This window comes from Papaver somniferum, chromosome 10, assembly GCF_003573695.1.
Source record: "Papaver somniferum cultivar HN1 chromosome 10, ASM357369v1, whole genome shotgun sequence".
Classification (NCBI taxonomy): domain Eukaryota; kingdom Viridiplantae; phylum Streptophyta; class Magnoliopsida; order Ranunculales; family Papaveraceae; genus Papaver; species Papaver somniferum.
The window spans coordinates 37013870-37034586 of record NC_039367.1 but is presented as its reverse complement, the minus strand read 5'-3'; the positions used below and the strand labels follow the sequence as shown (position 1 = coordinate 37034586).

The 20717-nt window shown below is 39.2% G+C and overlaps 2 protein-coding genes across 2 annotated transcripts; one reads left to right on the top strand and one right to left on the bottom strand.

The window, feature by feature from the left end:
* The first annotated feature begins 292 nt into the window (after positions 1–292).
* Positions 293–3119, top strand: LOC113319565 (long-chain-alcohol oxidase FAO2-like). Its single transcript, XM_026567815.1, has 3 exons — positions 293–671; positions 879–1151; positions 1246–3119. Exons 1-3 carry the CDS (start codon positions 423–425, stop codon positions 3013–3015), a joined length of 2292 nt encoding a protein of 763 aa, XP_026423600.1. The 5' UTR covers positions 293–422; the 3' UTR covers positions 3016–3119.
* Positions 3120–4050: 931 nt separating this feature from the next.
* LOC113318419 (succinate--CoA ligase [ADP-forming] subunit beta, mitochondrial) lies at positions 4051–7818 on the bottom strand. Its single transcript, XM_026566588.1, has 12 exons — positions 7458–7818; positions 7244–7354; positions 7040–7151; positions 6832–6896; positions 6233–6310; positions 6034–6108; positions 5774–5926; positions 5548–5682; positions 5211–5375; positions 4744–4866; positions 4500–4571; positions 4051–4349 (listed from the first exon to the last, which is right to left on the bottom strand). The coding sequence occupies exons 1-12, from the start codon at positions 7557–7559 to the stop codon at positions 4272–4274; spliced, it is 1269 nt and encodes a 422-aa protein (XP_026422373.1). The 5' UTR covers positions 7560–7818; the 3' UTR covers positions 4051–4271.
* Positions 7819–20717: the final 12899 nt, after the last annotated feature.

Here is a 20717-nt window from a genome sequence, read left to right as displayed (position 1 = left end):
AGCTCTTAATAAGTATTAAGTTGTCAAAACCGTGCTCACAAAGCATTCAAGAGAACAGCCTAAATGATATCAATCAAACTTTGTAATGGTGTTCAAACTTTAGAACGTCAAATTTTGCATGTACTATAGATTATCCCTATGTCGGTCTCTCCTCGAAAATCGAAGAGAATAAATGTGATGTTTTTATGCACAAGAGCAAAAAAATACCTTTGAATGAATAAATTGGTGGTTGATTAGTTACCCGTCAACACCTCCACAGCTTTGATTGCTTAGTGTCAGTTTAGTACTATCAAAATGCAGTTGGAACTTAAATGAAAAGAAAAACCTCAGTAAGGATCTGAAAAACTAACTCAATATAATTGATTCAGTCACTCAGAGAGTTAAACTTACAGAATTCTCTGCCAACAATTTTGCAAGGAGAAATGAAGGAACAAAAGAACTATAGAAGAGAGTTTCATCCATTGTTGAGTAGAGAAAAGAGAGAAAATGGTATATACAATCATGGATTATGTTCTTTTGAGATGCAATCATTAACTTCCATTTGTGAAACTCTCATACCTTCTATAACATTGGATCCAGTTCAAATGAAAAATATGGATAAGCCACCAAGCGAAAGTGTTCTCGAGTCATTTTACCTATCTCCGGGATCTCAAAAACCAATTCCAGATGAGGTGAGAATATTTTTATTTCAACTTTCATTGCAACTTTCTTTGTCTGTTTCTGTTTCTGTTTCTGATCTATTAAGTAAATTATGAGATTTGATATACTTCTAGTTGGTGTCTTGTGGCTTTTTCATGTCATTATCGGTGTATTTCTGTCCAAAGGCTCTCAATATTTCATTTCTGCTGAGTTATTTAATCTGTGTAAACCGTGAACAGGTTGCAGAACTGATGACGAAGAGGGGTTTGATGCATGGTTTTATCATGGTGAGGCTAGTCCTACTGATGCTTTCAACAAGACTCGGAACACTACTGCTTTGCGGGTCTCTATGTTTTAGCAAGGAGTTTCCATTCGTCAAGAAGTTCAAAGATATTTCATTGGAGAAAAGAGACAGGATTTTGCAGAATTGGTCAAGGTCGAAGTACATCATTTTAACTAGAGCTGCATTTGCCATGATCAAATCATTTTGCTTCTACATTTTCTTCACACGAGTAAGGCTTTAAACATATTGACTTCTAAGACAGACATGTACACTGAAGTAAATTGTAGAAACCAACTGAATTTTCTTTCTTTTTTCCATTACAGATTGATGAGAATTCAGAAAATCCAGCATGGGAAGCAATTGGATATCGGCTAAACACGGAAAAAATATCATCCAAGCATAGAATGGAGAGGCCTCTTCAGAGAGGAATTATAGAAACTCTGCATGAAACTGACTTTACTCTCATCAAATCTTTGTCACAAAAAGGCCTTAAGGTCACTGAAGACGTGAATCAAAATGCTTACAAGATTGATTGCGATGTTGTTATTGTTGGTTCTGGTAGTGGTGGTGGAGTTGCAGCTGCAGTTCTAGCAAGTTCGGGTCAGAAAGTGATCGTGATAGAGAAAGGAAACTATTTCACGCCAGAAGAGTATTCATGTCTAGAGGGTCCTTCCTTCAATCAATTATATGAGCATGGTGCTTTCTTACTGACTCTTGATGGGAAAATGATAATTATGGCAGGATCAACAGTTGGTGGTGGATCAGCTATAAACTGGTCTGCTAGCATCAGAACACCTACTTCAGTATTAACAGAGTGGTTTTTGGATTACAGGATTCCTCTTTTTGGAAGTTCTGATTATCAATCTGCCATGGATATAGTTTGTAAAAGAATCGGTGTCACCGAGAATTCCTTGAAGGAAGGATTTCAGAATCAAGTTCTTCGTAAAGGGTGTGAGAAACTAGGCCTAAAAGTTGATAATGTTCCACGTAACTCGTCTGAGAATCATTATTGTGGATCTTGTTGCTATGGTTGTAAAACAGGAGATAAAAAAGGGACAGATTCTACTTGGCTAGTTGATGCAGTTAATAGTGGTGCAGTGATCTTAACTGGGTGTGAAGCAGATAAGTTCATATTAGAAAAAAACAATTCTGGAAGGTCTAGAAACAACAAATGCTTGGGAGTTACGGCAGCATCTTTGAACAAGCGCATCACAAAGAAACTGCTAATTCATTCCAAGGTAACAGTTTCAGCATGTGGGTCTCTCTTAACACCTCCTCTAATGATCAAAAGTGGATTGAAGAACCCGAATATTGGGAGGAACTTAAGATTACATCCTGTTTTGTTTGCTTGGGGTTACTTCCCAGAATCAATGGCAGAGATCGAAGGCAAAAAACACGAGGGAGGAATTATCACATCACTGCATAAGGTGATGTCAGAGAAATCCGAAGTTAAGGCAGTGATAGAAACTCCTATACAAGGTCCTGCTGGTCTCAGTGTAATGTTTCCTTGGGTATCTGGACGGGATATGAAGGATAAAATGGTGAAATATTCGAGGACTGCTCATTTATTTTCACTAGTTAGGGATAATGGGTCAGGAGAGGTGAAGGCGAAAGGAAGGATCACGTATAAACTAAGTTCACTGGATAAAGAGAACCTCAAGGCTGGTCTGAGACAAGCTTTGAGAATTTTAGTTGCTGCAGGAGCAGTTGAAGTTGGTACACATCGAGAAGACGGGCAGAGTATCAAGTGTAAAGGGATCAAGGAGGGAGAATTGGAAGAATTCTTGGACACAGTTACTGCAGTAGGCGGGCCCTTGTCAGTAGGCGAACACTGGAGTTTGCACTGTTCTGCTCATCAGATGGGAAGTTGTAGAATGGGGGCTACTGAAGCTAAAGGTGCCGTCGATGAAAATGGAGAGAGTTGGGAAGCCGAAGGATTATTTGTATGTGATGGAAGTGTACTTCCTACTGCAACTGGGGTTAATCCCATGATTACCATCCAATCAACTGCTTACTGTTTGTCCAAGAATATTGTTGAGAGGATGAACGGGAGGAAATTATCGGACCGAGATGTTGCATGGGAGTCGGTCTAGGTCTTATATGGAACATTTTTAGTTATAATTCTCCAAGAATTTACTTTTGCAGGTGTAATAAGGTTCTATATATTTTAATACTCAAGGTAAAGGTATTTGAATTATGATGCATGGAATTTGTGAAGCAATTTTAATAATCAAGGTAAAGCAGGAATTGAGGCGATAAGGCGGATGAAGGAACTAAAGCTACAAAACTGCTTCATAATTAATGATTGTCAAACCTTAATGAAAATTATGAAAGGAGAAGCCGATCCAGAAATTCAACCTTGGAGGTCTCACACAAGCATCAATAGATGCAAATTTTCCCTTATGCATAGTAATTCGGTTTCCTTTATGTATAAACCTAGGAATTATATTAATGTTGAAGACAAACTAGTTGAGGAAGTAAGATCTAGGAAAATCAGCTATTTCTCTACAGAGAATGAAAGTGAAAATGTAATGTTCAACATCCTAGAAAGAGTTAATCTTGGATTAACTCCCATCTTGTATATTTTGCAAACTTCCGCTTATATATAAATAATCAAAAAAAAAAAAAAAATCTTCTGTTGGTGCTTCATTTGGCAAACTTTTTCTGATGAATTGTAGATTAATAAGACTAAGAACTTGTTTGTTTGTAGCTGACTCGGCGTCTGAATCTGAGTCAACCCCCGACTCGGACCGAGTCAGCAGTCAGACCGTTTGTTTTCCATTTTGAATCAGATCTGACTCGACCTCTGACTCAGACATAACCCCTGACTCGGACTCATTTGAGTCAGGTAACAAAATACCCCTGACTCATGGGATCAAACCACTGACTCACTTATTTCCGAGTCAGACGAGTCAGATCTGACTCAAAACAAACATATCGACTCAGATTCAGATGAGTCAGGTGATTTCACTCAGATCCAGATGATTCAGATCCAGACGACTCAGATGAGTCAGGAGTAAACAAACATGGTGTAAGAATCGGCGAACTTTTTCTTTGACTACAAGAATATAGATACTGCAAAAGAAGGAAAAAACACCCGCAGAAATTAAGGCAGCGGAAGACATAGCTCGAGGATAAGATCAATTCTTTCTATCAATCATTAACAGTAATATATATGCAGCTTTATTCAAGGAGCCGTTTGGGTTGCAAGTCATTAGGAAAATTCAAATGGATCCCTCCATTACCAAAAGGACTACAATATGTATGTGTTCGACAAAGAGCAATATAAACACATCGCCTAGAAAAGAATCAAAGCTGAAATAACAACACTGCAGTAGACGAGACCCACTTAACTGGCTGCTGCTTTAACTGCTTTCTCAGCTGCATCATCCAGATCTTCTGCGGTAATAAGAGTCATCCCACTCTCCTGCACATTTTGTACTTGATGTTATTGACCAAAGAAATAATCACAAAACTTAATCATTTGTTATGCAGCAAATTTAGGAAACCACTGCGAAGAAAAAGAAACTAAAGAAGCTCGATACTGTGAGCTGAAATGAGATTTTTATATTTTCACCTTCAAAATTCTCTTCCCTTGATCGACATTAGTTCCTTCAAGACGAACAATAACTGGAACTTTCAAAGAAACCTGATAAAACCATAATGACATGTTTAGCATCTTTGAGACATAAATGTCATGTTCTGAATAACATTCTCAAGAAAAAACCGACAATTTACAGTTTCCAAAACCAGGCTCAAAACACTGTTGTTTCGAGAGCAAACCATTTGAATGATATTAAAATATTGAAGCATGTCATTACCTCTTTGGCAGCATTGACAATACCACTTGCTATAACATCACACTTCATGATTCCTCCAAAAATGTTGACCAAGATTGCTTTCACCTTGTCGTCGGATGTCAATATTTTAAATGCTTCCACAACCTAGTCCAAAATTTAGAAGGTAGTATGAGACATGAATGGCGTATATCTCGCTAATGTTAAATCTCATTGGTAATAGTGTCAAAGCATAATAAACAACTTTGGACAATGCATTCGAAAATTTTAACTTCCCAGGATCTAGTTTCCATACCAAGCTTCTGTCTTATGATTACAAGCCTGCTAGGTGTACGGCTGCTCAGTCTAAAGTATTATCACAATGATAAAATGTACAGAAGATATCGGTGGGTGGAGAGATCAGTTTGGTAGAAAAAGCATAAATAACTATAGTTCATTGAATTGCGGAGAACTAGCTTTAGGGAGAAATTAGCTACAGAAGAGCAAAGTACCTGATGTTCTGAGGCACTGCCACCGACATCTAAGAAATTGGCAGGAGTTCCACCATGCAACTTAATTATGTCCATGGTAGACATTGCCAATCCAGCACCATTAACCATGCACCCAATTTCCCCATCTAAGCCAATGTAGTTCAAATCGGCTTTGGCAGCAGCCACCTGAATAATCCAACAAAATGAATGTCATGAATTGACCAAAATACTTATATTCAGACATGACAAAGTACTAAACAATCCTTAGATCAAATATCATGAGATATTAATCTGTAAAAATGCCTTTTGCATAAAGATAAATGAACATAAGATAAGAAAACCAGAATAATAGTCAAACCTCTCGAGGGTCCTCTTGGGTTGTATCACGAAGAGCAAAGATCTCTTTCTGGCGGAAAGCAGCATTATCATCGAAGTTCAACTTAGCATCAGCTGCTACCAATTTGTTATCAGAAGTCTCAGCAATGGGGTTGATCTGCAAAGTGATTTCTCAAAAAAATGCTGATCACAAAATCCAAAAAGATGATGGAATGACCACTGAAAAAGATGTGCATATATGAACTCACCTCCAGCATGGTGCAGTCACTTTTGCAAAAAAGCTCGTAAAGCTTCTTCACTTGTTCCATTGAAGCCGCCTTATCTGCAACCTTGGGGGCCAAGCCATCAACAACTTTAGCAGCATCTTCATCAGTTATTCCTTTGAAGACATCAATGGGCACCTGGTAGATTCGGAACCAGACAAAGATAACAGAGTTAGTGGGAGAGGAAGGATAGAGTGGCATTGATGATAACCTCTGACCCAGATAATTGAGTTAGTGACATTTACCTTGATTATCATATCAGGGAATTTCTCAGCAAGGTCTTCAATGCTGGTCCCTCCCTTACTACAGGCAATAATAAGCTAAAACACGATGCATGGTAAGAGAATCAGAAGAGATGTAACTTGATTGGATTGGTGGAAAAAAAATACAACTGAAACAATTAATGAGAGACAACAAAGGTATTTGTTTGGTTTAAAAACGTACAGGACCAGCAGTTGTCCTGTCAAGAGTGATGGCGAAGTACATCTCGTTGACGAGAGACATCTTTTCACACAAATAAACCTGCAAACGAGTGAATGTTAGATCCCCCCACTGAGAGAAATGGGTATTTAGTTTCCACAAACAAAACTGATACTAGATCATGATAGGGAAGGAAACATACATCAGGAGTTCAGGACTACGTAAAACAGAAGCAAACACAAATAAGGTAAAAATAGGTTCAACCAATTACACCCTTTAGTTCCACAAAAGCATTGCACACACTAAATAATGATATCAAAATCTTAAAACTTGAAGAATGCTGAACAACAGCATTTTTCACAGCTTTAGTCGGATTGACCTATACGAGTACATGTGCCAAAAGCATATGGATATATCCATCTCGCAGACGAATGTTACTTTGAGAAATAACTGAAAGGACACCAACTAAACTATGCCCTGGCTTATCATATTCCCTTCACATTCCATAGATTGCTTTTTAACAAAATCAAGACACTACAAATCAGTAAGTCTTTACAATCTAGTTCACGAGATACTTGCATCATTAATACACATAAAAGTCAAAAACTGATGCAACTACTAACCTTGCTCACGGTTTTTCCTTGTGCACCAGTTTGCTTAGTGACGAGAACTTGTCCAAGCATCTTCCCTACAAAACCAACCAAATCCCCCAAGTTACCAGACACCCTAAAACAAAAATGATTCGAAGTTCAACACCAAACGGAAACAAATGGTAATAAAATTAGAACAGTTCCTCATATTAAGGCAATTATATAATCACGACGTAAGTACCAGCTATATCCTCAGCCTCATTTGTCTTCACAATGTGAACTCCACCTTTAAGACCACTCTTAAATGTTCCCAAACCTCGACCACCAGCTAGAATTTGACTTTTAACAACCAACTACACCATCAATCAGAACAGAACTCAAAACCTACAATTTATGAAAACAATCACTACTTTTATTTTGGATAATAATGAACCAAGGGTCATACCTCGTTTTCCTTGGGGAAAACATCACTGATGGCTTTACGAACTTCTTCGACAGAAGAAACAGCGACTCCCTTTGGTACATTAATTCCATGTTTACTCATCAACTCTGCTCCCTATTTTACACATTCAAACCGAAATCAGTTTTCAATGAAGGGGATAGAAAAGAATCTAGAAGAAGCGAGGAAGAAAAAATAAAGAAAGAAAAAGAAATCTGACCTGATATTCATGGATATTGAGACGACGAATCTGTTGTTGTTGAGATTTACCCCCAACTGAAAGAGATCGACAAACGAGTTTACTAAGTAATCCTCTCACCATTTTATCTTCTGTGTTTATCAACCGATGAACTCAAACCCTAAAACTTCTGTAAATCGGATCAGAGGAGCTCTCAACTTATAGGGAGAGGGAGAAGGAGATCTGTGCACAGTCGGACAGAGAATAAAAGGAAAATGAGGAAGGAAACCCTTCTTTCCTTTTTCTCTTTTCAGACCCTCACCAATGACCCTCACCTAAAGAAAATGAAACTAGGTGCCTTTTAGCCGAGTCGTTCCGCTGTCGATCGCACCGGTCAAGTTTTCTCGATAAAGATTGTCGAAGACTTTTAGAAAATCACGATCCAATAACAGAGATTGTTTGAAATTTTGAAGAACTCCCTATTGACTAACAAGAGATTTTTCAAGTCTCTAAATATTTTTCAATATCTCCACAAATCTCAATTGACTAACCCCCTGAGAACTCATGTTTTATTTCTGGGCGATCAAAAATGAATGTTGACTGACATTAAGTCAACTTCTTTTTATACAGCTTCTCCAATGGAATATGTACGGGATAAATGCCTAAATTCACATGGGATACATATTAATTTTCTCTAATTTTTTTTTCCAATCTTAACTTCTTGAATGAATGTGTAGATGATGTGGCTTAATTTTGTGAAGACATCCTCAAGGTGCATGTCTAGTTTTAGACATTCATGAAGATGCATATTTCATGTCTTGGGAGTAGAGATTTCGTATACGTACCTATACAGAGTTATGATATGAAGATTCGCATAGTTGATCGCCAATTCTGATCAATTACGGTACTCTTATAGGTAATTATCTTGATTCGAACTAGTTAGGGGATTATGGTTATCTTCTCTGTAAGTCAGATTGTCAGTCCAGAAAGTATCAAGAGAGAGAATCACTGAAAGTATTTCTTATTGATCAGTCAAAGTTGTGTACATTGTACTTGATTTACAAGCATAACCTTTCTGGCTATTTATACTAGCGTAATTATCACGCAGGAAGTATACCTGATTGGAAATCGCCTTAATCTAGTCGGAGATGACGTCATTATCCACTTAAATGTTACTTCCTTCTAGAATAATCTCCTCGACCTGGGTAATTCTCCTTGTCACGTGACTCTTACTCCAAGTTGTGGGCTCTTAGTCTTGACTTCTAGTTGTGTCTTCGGTCTCTATCTTCGTTGTGGGATCCAGAACTCATATCGTGCACATGGTTTAGTCTTCGTATTCAGGTCATGGTTATGAGAGTAAGATGTCCTCTAAGTCTTGCACGTACTAAAGACTCATCTGCCCGACCTTGACCTAGGTTGTCTCTCAGCACTCTAGCTCGTAGGACTTGCACATATGTAAGTATTAGGTAGATGCTATATTTTATCAACTACAATTCACCTTGAGGATGTCTTCCCATCCTAGTCATATAATGTTAGTGAAATAAGTTATAAAATGAAAATAGAAAGATTATTTACCGATTATTAAATGACACTTAAGAGGCAAGAGATTAAGACTGGTTTAGGTTAGCGATGAGTTTTTTTAGTTCCTATATTTAGGAATTTATATCTATATCAATGTAGTCAATCTCGGATTTCGGATTGTCTCGGTAGGATCGAGAAACTGATACAACTTTGTCTCGGGGAAATTCTCGTTTCAAATCTCGGTGAAATTTTGGTTTCAAATTTTATATCCTTATCATTGATTATTACCAAATTTATTATATGGATTATCACCAAATATATAATGGACTAATATTAATTTGTATATAATATAGAAATAAGAACATTTGTATATAGAAATAAGAACGAACGTGTCAATCAAACTTTATGCATTTGACACAATGTTTGTTAACATACTAGGTGTCAATATTTGTGCCCTGAATTAAAACAAATTGGTAGCTTATTTTATACTGTATCTGTAGCTGTTAAAAATCTAACAACCACACCCAATGAGATCTAACACCTAAGATGAAGATTTACTAACAAATAAGAGATGAAGTGCATCAAAGTAAACATGAACACGTGACTTTTTACGTGGTTCAGCCATTAATGATGCCTACATCCACGAGTTTTCACTATGATGGAAGTGTTGCATATAAACTCCATTAGAAGGAATCGGATTTGTTGTTGAACTCTAAGTTGCGGGAGGAAGAAGAAAACCCCCTGCAAACATATCTCACTTTCTCTTATAAAGGGTAGGGATGTACATCAAGTTACAATAGTGCCCTTAGGGCTGACTAGATAGGATAAGAGCTAGTGAGAAAGTCTTATTTCCTATACATAGTTGTATCTAAACTAAGTTACTTCCGCCTTGATCTTTTGATACGCGTTCGCTACATATTTTGCTACTACATTAATGCCCCTTTTCTTGAAGTTTGTTCCAAGAGCAATCCTTGAGAAAATCCTTCCGAACTTGCGCCTGCACTGTTGTTGATGTTTTGTATTTGATATCTTTGCTTCCGGTCTTGGCTTACCGACTCTCTGTGTGTTATCAAACTGATCGCTAGTAAAACTTCACATTGCAGTTACTTGTGCTTTTTGTTGGGCTGAGAGTTGCTTGATTTTGGGCTTCGAGTAACAGGCCTTCGGATTTTGTGCGTTTTACCCGTCTTTAGTCCCGAGTAATTTGTACTTCCCGATATATACACTTCAATTGTAGCTTTAGTGGTAATGTTATCTTCATCAGTGATCCGCTATGGCTTTCCTTGATATTGTAATTGTGTGCTGAGGTAGATGATCGGCTCGGAGTCAAGTATCTCGTCTTGTAAGAAATGTCCACCTTGGGTTGTTTGAAATTCTTGGGTATACCTCTGGCTCGGTTTAAGCTTTCATCTGAAGTTGAAATTCCTGGATGGTAGCAGTTCTCTTCGGGACAACTGTTTTAACACTTGCTCAATATGGTGTTAGTGTTTGGAATGTCTTAACGGGTTGAATTCAAAATAACAGAATATGGATGGTTCATGATTCGAAGAGACTATTCAACTGGGTATGGCCTTGGTGACTAGTTGTTGTGATTGTGTTGCAAAGTTGCTGACTGTTGCTTTCAATGGTGGATCGCTTTCCTCGAAGAGACTATCTCACTTGTAAATTTCTGATGTTGGATCGCTTTCCTCTGTTTTAACTGAATTTCTTTTCCAATACGAGTCTGATCCTTTGATGGGGTCGGTTGATAACTTCAACTTAATGTCGCATCTGGTGAACATTGCAGTGAGCTTCATAGCTCTACACTGTTGCTGAAGGAACTGAGCAGAAGAATACAAACTGTGTGTAGCAGTATGCATACTTGCCCCTATTCTTGTGCGAAGTTTCAAAGCAATTCTTGACTCAAAGGTGGTTGATTGTTGTCGTCGTGTCGTGGTATTCCTTGCAACTCTGTTGTCGTAGGATCGTACTGGCTAGCCTCGCTAATAGCTGTGGATCATGACCTTTGCCTCGAACTATCTATCTCCCTTGGTAATTATTGGAGCTCGCTTCGAGATGCTTGCTAGTTTCTTTTATGAAGTATATGAAGCATTCATGAACTGACTAGACCCTTGACAATATGGTCATGCACTCATCATGTTCGAAGTTTTCGCGATCACGCCCTGGTAGTCAACGCTCAAACTTTGTCTGGTTTGGTTGTCGTCAGTTCTTGACAAATCATTGTTTTTGAAGCTCTTTACAGAGACGAGGGTACCTGCGACTTATGAGGGGAAGTGGTGGTTGTTATATCTCAAGTACATTTATGACACAAATTCAAAAACTTTGATATTAGCATAAACATCACAACGAATCAAGCGATTAGGACAGGAGCGGAATATTATTCACGTTCAATGTTTTAGCATGCTTTCATAGAGTAAATCGAGTTGTGTATTGGTTAACAAAGTTCAAAAATAAAAGAGCAATGTAAAGTTGTAGGCTTTGCCCCTTACTGTCCTACTGTCAAGGGTTTTCCGTCTTAACCATTTTGCACAAGGTTCGTGATAAATCCCGAGAAGCTCACATTTAATTTTAAGACGAAAGATAGGGTCTTCTAGATGTAACATTTCTACGGCCTAACATGTTACTATGTAATTGTAAGGATGTAAATGATCGTTTCGGTTCCTGCAATATTGTTCACTCAACATGCTCATGGTATGCGTCAATAAGACATCATGTATCCAAAGTAGAAAGGCATATGCGAATAGTTCAAATTATGGCATGTTAAGTTGTCGAATGTCTAGGTTCAACATGATAGTTTCTCGAGGTAGGTAATACTTAATTGTCTTGCGAACCGGCTGCTGGTCTTAGCATCCTCAGTTTGCTTCAAATGATGAGAGTATTTTCGTACCACTTCTCCAAAGCATTTGTCTTGCATCAATCTGGTGACCATTTGATTGGTGTTGAAGGGACTGCGCAAAGGAATACAATCGCCCATCCTATTATGCGTACTTTCCCCTATTCGTTTGCGTAGTCTCGAGATGACAATCATGGTCCAGATTTGCTCTTGTTCATAGTTTCCATGTATTTCTTCTCACCCGAAGATATGTGTCCAGACCTGTAGTAACAGAAATTGAAGCTCTGACATAGTCATTGAGGTTGTCATGGTGATTATACAATCAATATCGTGTCTGCATTTTGCAATAACGTATGCCGTAGGGACCTATCTTATGAGCTATCAAGAACATATTTTTGTTCTAAAATATTATTCAAAAGTGTCGTCAATATAGTTTGTACGTTTTCCCATAAAGAACTGGAATATATTGATGGCAGGTGTCATTATGTTAAAGAGCATGCAGTCGGAATTAAGTAATACTTAGCTCGCTGTTGACGATGAGGTCCATCTGGCAATTTCAAGCATTCGGGTGCGTTGCTTTGCTACACTTTGCAATGCTGCAAAAGAACTAGATGTATGCTATACTCATACATTACTCTCCTCGTAACTGGATTGTATGATTGCTCGTGACCTTCTTTGCTGCTAGCTATGTCAATACGGTACAGTTCATTGTTGCAACCTTCAGTTCGATTCAGGATCTCGGGAAACTCAATAATCTCGTTGTCGCCTTCAGTTGGTTTGTGAGCCGATCGTTGTTGTCGATTCGTAACTTCTGCTATCGACCGTTCTTGATCGTAATCGTAAAAACCAAGACAGTTATTTCTGCATCTTATAATCGCTTTTGCATTTGATTTTCTCCATCATGCAGCTTTTGTGCCTCAGGGTGTAACATCTTTGCGATATTTAGCTGTGACATGAAGGCCGCAGGGAAGATCCAATAACAAGCCTCAACGCCTTCAACCGACCATCAACACTTATGTAAACTAGGTGACTCAGTTCGTTTTATGCTGGCATGACTTGGATTTCCTTTGAGCATTCCTGGTGCAGTTGTTATTCACTAGCCGAACGATGTATCTCGGTGCGGTATACAATTTCTAAGGACTTGGGTAGCTCATGTGTTCCCCTGTCACTGATATACATCGTGTCCCCCTATGAGTAATCCCATTAGTATTGTTTCCGACTGGATCCTCCAAGTATCACTTGCCATTGACAAGGTAAGTCCGTTGTTAAAGTTGTGATGCCCCTGTAGTTGTCACCATTCATATGGACATCACCAAGATCCGACGTCGCGTCACCGGTTTTACTCCCATGTCGCACGGATTGTAATCTTAACATACTCGTTTTACCTATCATGCATGACTGTTCATAGTCTTAGCATACTCGTTTTCCTGCAATACTAATCATTTCAAAGTAGTCATTAGTTAATATTCCATATATGTCGAACACACTCAGCAGGGAGGGTCATCGGGCCCAATGCCATGTCCTGACTGAGGTATCTCATCACTGGTGCTTTGACCCAGTGGAAGTGTATTAGGTCATCCCTAGATCCCAGGTCTTGATTACCCCAGGTTAGTTATCAACCAACTATCTCGGGCAAGTGGATCTGGTCACTTGCGATGGGAGCAATGTTGTATGCTCGATTACCAAGTACTCATGCCTTGATAACAGGTTACCGGCTTCCAACCACCAGAACCCTTAGACTACCTCGACACTTGCACACTGGCATCGTCCCGAGTTCGAATAGTCCGTCGAGTGTAAGTCGCCTCGGCACTTGCACATTGCCATCGCCCCGAGTTCGAAACGACCATTTGAGTGTAAGTCACCTCGGCACTTGCACATTTGCCATCGCCCCGAGTACGAATGACCATTAGTCGCATAACTCCTGGCTCCGTCCAGGGCTCTTAGATCACCTCAGACCATTCTGTTTGATGACCCGAGTACGAAATGACCCGTGTTACTTTACATCACATTAATAACCCAAGGCGTCCCCAGGTTATTTAGTCACCAAAGTCTCGTATAGCGGTGACCTCGATTCGAAATCTCTGGTTGGAACTAAAACTTTTAGACCATCTCGGGCCATTGCGTTTGATGACCCAGGTACGAATGGTCTGTCGCTGTGTTTGTTATATCATCGCCTTGCCATTGTACATTTAATACAACACATTGTGTTCCACAGATACTCAATTTCGATCCAGCTTGGTTGCCACAATTTGCGAGTTCTTTCTTTGATCTTGTAGTTACCGTTTGTCCGTCTCAAGTTTCGCCTGACTATACGCTTCATGTTAGGATAGAAAGAGTCATGCATTGCATCCGTAATAGATTGATGTCGACGAGGTGAGATAGCGCCTCACTGGTAATCAGGCTTGGTGTGTTCACTGCCTCAAAATAATGGAAATTGGACCAATATTCGAGATGAGGTAAACAAATCAGAAGTATGTGTTAGGTTGTCGCCGCTTGATATAAATTGTTGTTGAAACTGGTTGCAGAGTTCTACTCCCCAAAAGGAATTTCAATATACCATACAAAGGTTTCGATAGGCAAAGAGTCGTGATATTTCCCGAAATTGCAGTCGGCTGTTGGTGCGAGGTAATCGATTCCATATTGGTGATGTCCGAGATAATTCATTGTCCACCGATCGAGGGTATGCTCAAGTTGTTGCATGTTGGCCCGAACTGACTTGCTCCCAATTTGTCGAAACGGAAAGGAAGTAGTCGTGAGTTGGTTCTTAAATAGACGAATGCCCAATATACACGAGTATGTGACGTGTCGGGTCCGAAGTAGCTGAGTACTAAACGGAGTTGGTGTGTCTCAAGTGATTATCTCCGGAGCATCATTTGCTCCTTGTCCGTTCAACGTCTTACACTAGAGGAATATCTCAGTCACACGTTGCTCCAAGTATCGCCGAATCTCACATGCCTGTAGACTAATTGGGAAGAGAAGTGATTGCTGCTATTTTGGTTCACAACCATCGATGTTCACCATCATATTACTGTTGTATCCCGCTCGATTCCCATCGAAGGTCCCTGTGAATTCTAGTTATAAGCTAGCAACTGCGAAGAAAGTCTAACCACAAGGCAGTATGCTTCAAATCCTCACAACAATAAGGTACAAGCCAATTTGTATTATCATGTTAAGTTGTGTCGTACACCATCCTGGGAAGCTAAAGTTTTCAGCAATACTAGTAAATGAGATAGAAGATTATATCTGCATTATCAATCGAATATTCTGGCATGTTACATTAGGCAAGCAAAGTTTCTAAGATAAAAAAATGCTTAGCTCTTTATTCTTGCGATAAGGAAACCGATCGCGATATTCGGAACTAGAGTTCTCAATTCCTGAAGTTCTTTGCTGGATTCGTCATGTGGTTTCAACCAGCACCTTCTCAAGAGTTTTTGCAGATGTTACTCAAACTATCAACAATTAAAGATCCAAAGACAAGAGGGAAAGGATCCTCCCCTTTTAATGTGACGTCCACGACTATTTGATGTATCTCGGTGAAGTTGGATCGACTGTTGTGACCAACTTGTTCGAAGCGGTTGTCACAATCGAGTCTGTTGACCATCATCATGTTGATCGGGTGCTGCACGATCCGATTTGTCCGGGTTATACAGATCGCGTCTTGGCTGAAACTTTCCCCTATTTTAACACATCCGAAAGGCATTCAATTAAGCTCGAAAATTCTTAATATCTGGTTGCTGGAAGTAAAGCAATTCATATCCTGATATTAAACAACAAGAATCCATTTTATCTGCAGAAGTTTTTCATATTTCTCGTTTGGGTCGCAAATGTTATTTCGTTCTTCCTAATTTAGCTAGGCTCTGCTGGGGATTTTTGCAGTGGATGTTATCCAATATGTCAACTAACAAAGGTCAGAGACAAGAGTGTAAGAATGCCCCCCTTTTATGTGTTGCTCGTAAGGTGATGAGCCTTACTAACTGAAATGAATAACATGATCAATATGAGTTGGATGTTATCCAGATGCCGCTCGTATTGAGGAAGCGTTCATTGGTAGGACCTGAAATGGATTGGAGACGTCCCGATACGATCCGACATGAGTAGGTGCAGCTTGATATATTGCTTAACCCGAGATATCTGACTGTTGTTCATAATACAACTGGCATATCCTAATGAACTCTGCAGACTTAAGTGAACTGGATCATTTTGTTGTGCATCCATTGTGCAGATTCTCTACGCGATTAGAGTCTCCTTGTCGACCTTTCAAACTTCCTGTGGATTCAAAAAGGCAAGTAACTGCAGGGTGAATCTGAGGGAAAGAAGAATCGTGTACTCCGACAGTTCACTTTTATAAAGATGATTACGTATACAGAGCTGATTTTCATGTCTCAGTCAAAATGTTTAAGTTCATTCCCATCAAGTATCTGCCTAAGGCTGCTTAGTCTCGTACTAAGGTCAAGCTAGACATACACCCGACTGTTTAATACAGTAAGAAAAATTGATGGTGGCTTGACGTTCAATTTAAACATGAGTATGAGTATATCAATCGTAGCTAGTCTTAGTAGAACTACATCGTTACAACGTAAAATTGATCAAGAAAACTACGAGGAACCCAAGAACTGTGGGTATCACTTCAGTGAATGTAAATCCATAAGAAATTTCGCAGATGAATGGATCATGAGGTAGCGTTTTAAACTTAAGCAGATCATGTTAGGAAGCATTTACGATAATGTGCAGGTGGATATTGAAAGCCTGTACGCCACGTGTTCTTTATCACATGTAAACAAACAGCATGCTAATAACATTTGAACACTTAACAAGGCACGAAGGCATGTGCGACAATGACATACTGGGATATTTGCAAAATTCCTAAGTTCGCTTCAATGAATTCTCATGGCCTTTGCACATTTGTTCGAGTATGTCATGTATGCAATAATCAAAAGGAATCAAGGGGTAAGAGTAGGAAAGTGTGATGTCCAATTTGTTGTTTCGAGACAAGCTTATCTGGATCTAAGGCCCGAGATGGTCTGGGAAATTCTTGACTTGTCATATTTGGAGTTTCCCTAAATTTTACTTCTGCATTGCTGCAAGCTTTTATGTGTCGGGATGTATCAGTTAGGAAAAGCGTTCTCAGTTGTCACCCGAAGAGGACGATTGCCCGATACGTGCTGGTCAAATATATTTTTGGTTCGAGATACTGGAATCCGAGTGGATTGTATGTGCCCCGATGTGGTCTGACGTGAGTAGGTGCAGCTTGAAGTACTACTTCGCTGCTTTCCGAGTTGAATGACCTGAGCTATTTGTTCCGAGATAGCTTCCTTAGACGAAATGATGTTTCATGAGCAGACTACCATGGTTAACTCCAAGATGGTTGATCCAGAGTAGTTGTTCATAATAGCATTCTTTCGTGGTGATTATACTGAAGGGTCAATATACAATCATCATTTTTAATGGTTTGGGTGATTCACCAGCGTTTGGGTGTTATACACATCACCAGGAACGAATCTGATTGTTATATCCGCTGTATTGAACGAACCTAGTGTTTATGAAAGGTGATACGTAGCTTCAGACTTCCAATAGCTGGTCTCCTAGCCTTCACTTTCATAAGTAACAGTTCTTGACACTACCCTTACGTTAGAGAAGTAATTGTCGTTGCTGCGATACATTACTATCCTAGAGTTCGACATCTTCCGCTGCGTGGCTGCCCCGCTTCCTTGCATGATTCTAGTAGGATCTCCCAGTGTTGAGCTGTCATGTCTGTGTTGACCAGAGATGGAATCTTAAGCCTTCCTGAGAAAATCATGTCCGAGATGGTGATTCATGGTGATCCGAAGAAGCGTATGCGAGTCCAATTTGATCGTGTGTGCAGTTCTTCTCCCAATGAGGGGTAGTGACTAGAAGTTGGTGATACCCGAACTAAAGATTGTATGGAGGAGTGCAGAAGTGATTTTGGTCCGAGACAGATGATCCAAAGTGATTATTCATAATGGTATCTTCCCGAGCTGATTTTACCGGAGGTTCTACATACAACCAGAGAAATTTCACCTCCTTCATCATTTTTTAGCCTTTATTCCTGACAGTTAAGAATATATATCATCTACACATTACGACGCGATCCGCACTTCCGAGGTGACTTGGTCAGAGAGGATTGTTTCGTCTCCATGAACAAAGTTGCCCCTCCCTTGGAGTCTATGTCATCACCTGAGGCTCGTGCTCACGCTGTCAATATCATTCTGCTTCTCGATTGATGTACCTGCAACTTACGATTCGGGTGAGCAAGGTTAGTAAATCTCAAATGACCCCTTCAAACGACATTTTTACGGATGCCCTGGTTAAGATATAAAATTAACACTATAGGAATTTTGTGATAAGCAATGCGTTCAAGTAAATTGACACTACATATAAGAATTAAGCATTTCAACGATTTAAACGACTATTGTAACAGTCCAAGTATAAATGATTACAGTGACAATCCCAATATTTGTACTGGTCTCTTTAAGGAATCAAAAACAATTTCTAATCCGATCATGTCGTAGGGAGAATACATAAATGAAATGCCAGGGTTTATAGTGGATAATCAAGGATCAATACTGGATGGTCTCTTCCGAAACTATATAGCGAGACATCATCTTCTCCCAAAATATTTCTCACATTTCTCATTCAGTACCATTTTACAGTGACTAGATACTAAGTCAAGATTGAAAATTTGTAATTCATAGCTATAGGTAGTAGAAGCAATCATATTTGCATGCCAAACGTCACGGGTCTACATTCTCAAATATCTAAAACAATAACTATTCATGTTTTCTTAGGTGGGTTGCATTTGACTAAGCCGATCGCCCTTGTACCAGACTTATACGAAGAAGATTTTAAATAACATTCATCAAGAATGGGGTTTGAGGAGGTAAGAATGTTCCCTGTTGTGAATGTCCCGATATGGTGTGCTATTTTGGAACGAACCATCTAAACTTTCCCGAGCTGAGTACTCGAAGCGAGTATTGTAATCTTCCGGAGTTGCTGAATCCGAGCTGATCTGAAGCGACTGTCCTGCCCGATATGGTTCATCTTTCCCGATAGAAAATGAACTGACCCGAGCTAGCATTGCAAACGAATGGAACTGGCCGATGTAGCTAGCTCCGACCTGTTGCCTGGTATCTGTCCCGATTTGACTTGGTACCCGATGTAGTGTTTAGACCCGATATAGATGTGAGTTGAGCTAATTTGAACAACCAGAGTTGAAACTGAATCGCGTTGCAATTTGTCCTGAGATGATCTCCTCCGAAGCTGAGTTGCTGAGACCCAATTAACTTGATGGTGATTTTACAGATTTTCAATCTCATAAAGAACAGAATTCGACGATGCCCTGAATTTGACTCTTACGAACAAGCCCGAGATATATTCTACTGAGGTAGCCGAACCCGATGATGATTGTAGTTGTGATCTGGAATTCATCCGAGGTGAAAATTGACGAGATGGTGATGAGCTACATCCCAAAATCTCCATTCTATGCAAGCCAGATTGCTCAAAACTGTTACCTGTTAACCAAATTGATGGTCGAGATTCCAATATCAAGATATAGGCTTCGGGATGATGACAGAGTCGTGACCTAGATACCAACTTCATGCTGTTGGAGTTGGCAGGCGAATCTAGTGTACTGGCAAGATTGACTAGAACAAGTTGATCAGAGCTCGGTTCAACCGTGACGATTTTCTTTGAATTTGAGTTGATGAATCCTGATTAAGTTGATGGTGATATCACGGATTTCATCTTCCTGTAACTCCCGATGATGAAGATTAGAGATGGAACCTTCATCATTGCTGCAAAAATTAGCTGCGTTAACATACACCATTCGAATCATCACTGCAACAGCAAATCAATCGAGTGAATAGCCAGGAAGAGTAATTATATCATTCAAGATAGAAAAGCCCTAGGTGAAACAAACAGATAAATCCCCAAATCAGCTAAGGATTTCGATATTCAATATTTTCAAAATAGCTTTAATGGGTTTGAGAAACGAGATCTAATGAACGTAAATTGATGGTATTTTCAATGATGTTGTAGTAAAGAGTTCGTTGAGGTTTGCGAAGGCAATGAATTATAGACTTAATAGAACTTAAAAATATAGAAAACTTAACTTAAAATTGATTTCAAGTGATTGAAAAATAACCAAGACACTATAATCCACTATTACACATGAATGATGTCAAATATTTCATAACTTTAATTATTCTTTTAATCCTTTATTTCTTAATCCACAAATAATCAAACATATTCTCAAAAATTAATTGTATCCCCTAAGCATAGATTATCTAACCAAAGCATAACCTATCTAATTGAATCACAACTAATGAAGAAAATTATGTAAACTTTTAAGAACTCTGCAAAAACAGTGATTGAGTGAATTATAATTAAATATTAGAGAAAATGAAATAGTTACCCATTGTTCATGTGTGAATAGCTTCATCCATTGCCTTGGTTACGAGAGAATTAGCCGCTCATCATGTTGGAAACACGCTCAAAAGTTGATTCCATTTACGCTCAAAGGATTACAAATGATGAATAAGGGAGAATTATAATAAAAATCGGGTTTGCAACGCTTATAACTGTTGCAAAAACCGTTACAAAGAGCCGTTACTGTTGCTGTTGCGTTTTTAAGTCTGCCTGTAAACTGCAACCTACAGAATGAGTTGCTGTCACTGTTCAAAAACGACTGCTGGTGCGGGTCCGTTCTTCGTGTTCTTCAGTTTTGCAGCAGCAGAAATGGCAGCTTTGCAAATTTGATTTTTCGCTCTGTGGTGCTCTCTTTCTCTCCCAATTTCTCCGTCTCCGTTCTCTATGATCCCCTCACCCTATATATACTCAACAGCATCAAAATATCACGCCATAACTCTCACAAATTTTCATTAAACACGACAGTGAAGAAAAATATTCTGGGATATTTTCTTCCCTGTTTT

Coding starts and splice junctions, on each gene's coding strand:
- LOC113319565 (XM_026567815.1), top strand. CDS start 423: ATGAAGGAACAAAAGAACTATAGAAGAGAGTTTCATCCATTGTTGAGT. Junction 672..878: donor AAAAACCAATTCCAGATGAG/GTGAGAATATTT, acceptor AACCGTGAACAG/GTTGCAGAACTGATGACGAA. Junction 1,152..1,245: donor TCTACATTTTCTTCACACGA/GTAAGGCTTTAA, acceptor TTTCCATTACAG/ATTGATGAGAATTCAGAAAA.
- LOC113318419 (XM_026566588.1), bottom strand. CDS start 7,559: ATGGTGAGAGGATTACTTAGTAAACTCGTTTGTCGATCTCTTTCAGTT. Junction 6,311..6,831: donor AAGGAAAAACCGTGAGCAAG/GTTAGTAGTTGC, acceptor ACTCGTTTGCAG/GTTTATTTGTGTGAAAAGAT. Junction 5,376..5,547: donor CCCAAGAGGACCCTCGAGAG/GTTTGACTATTA, acceptor TGGATTATTCAG/GTGGCTGCTGCCAAAGCCGA.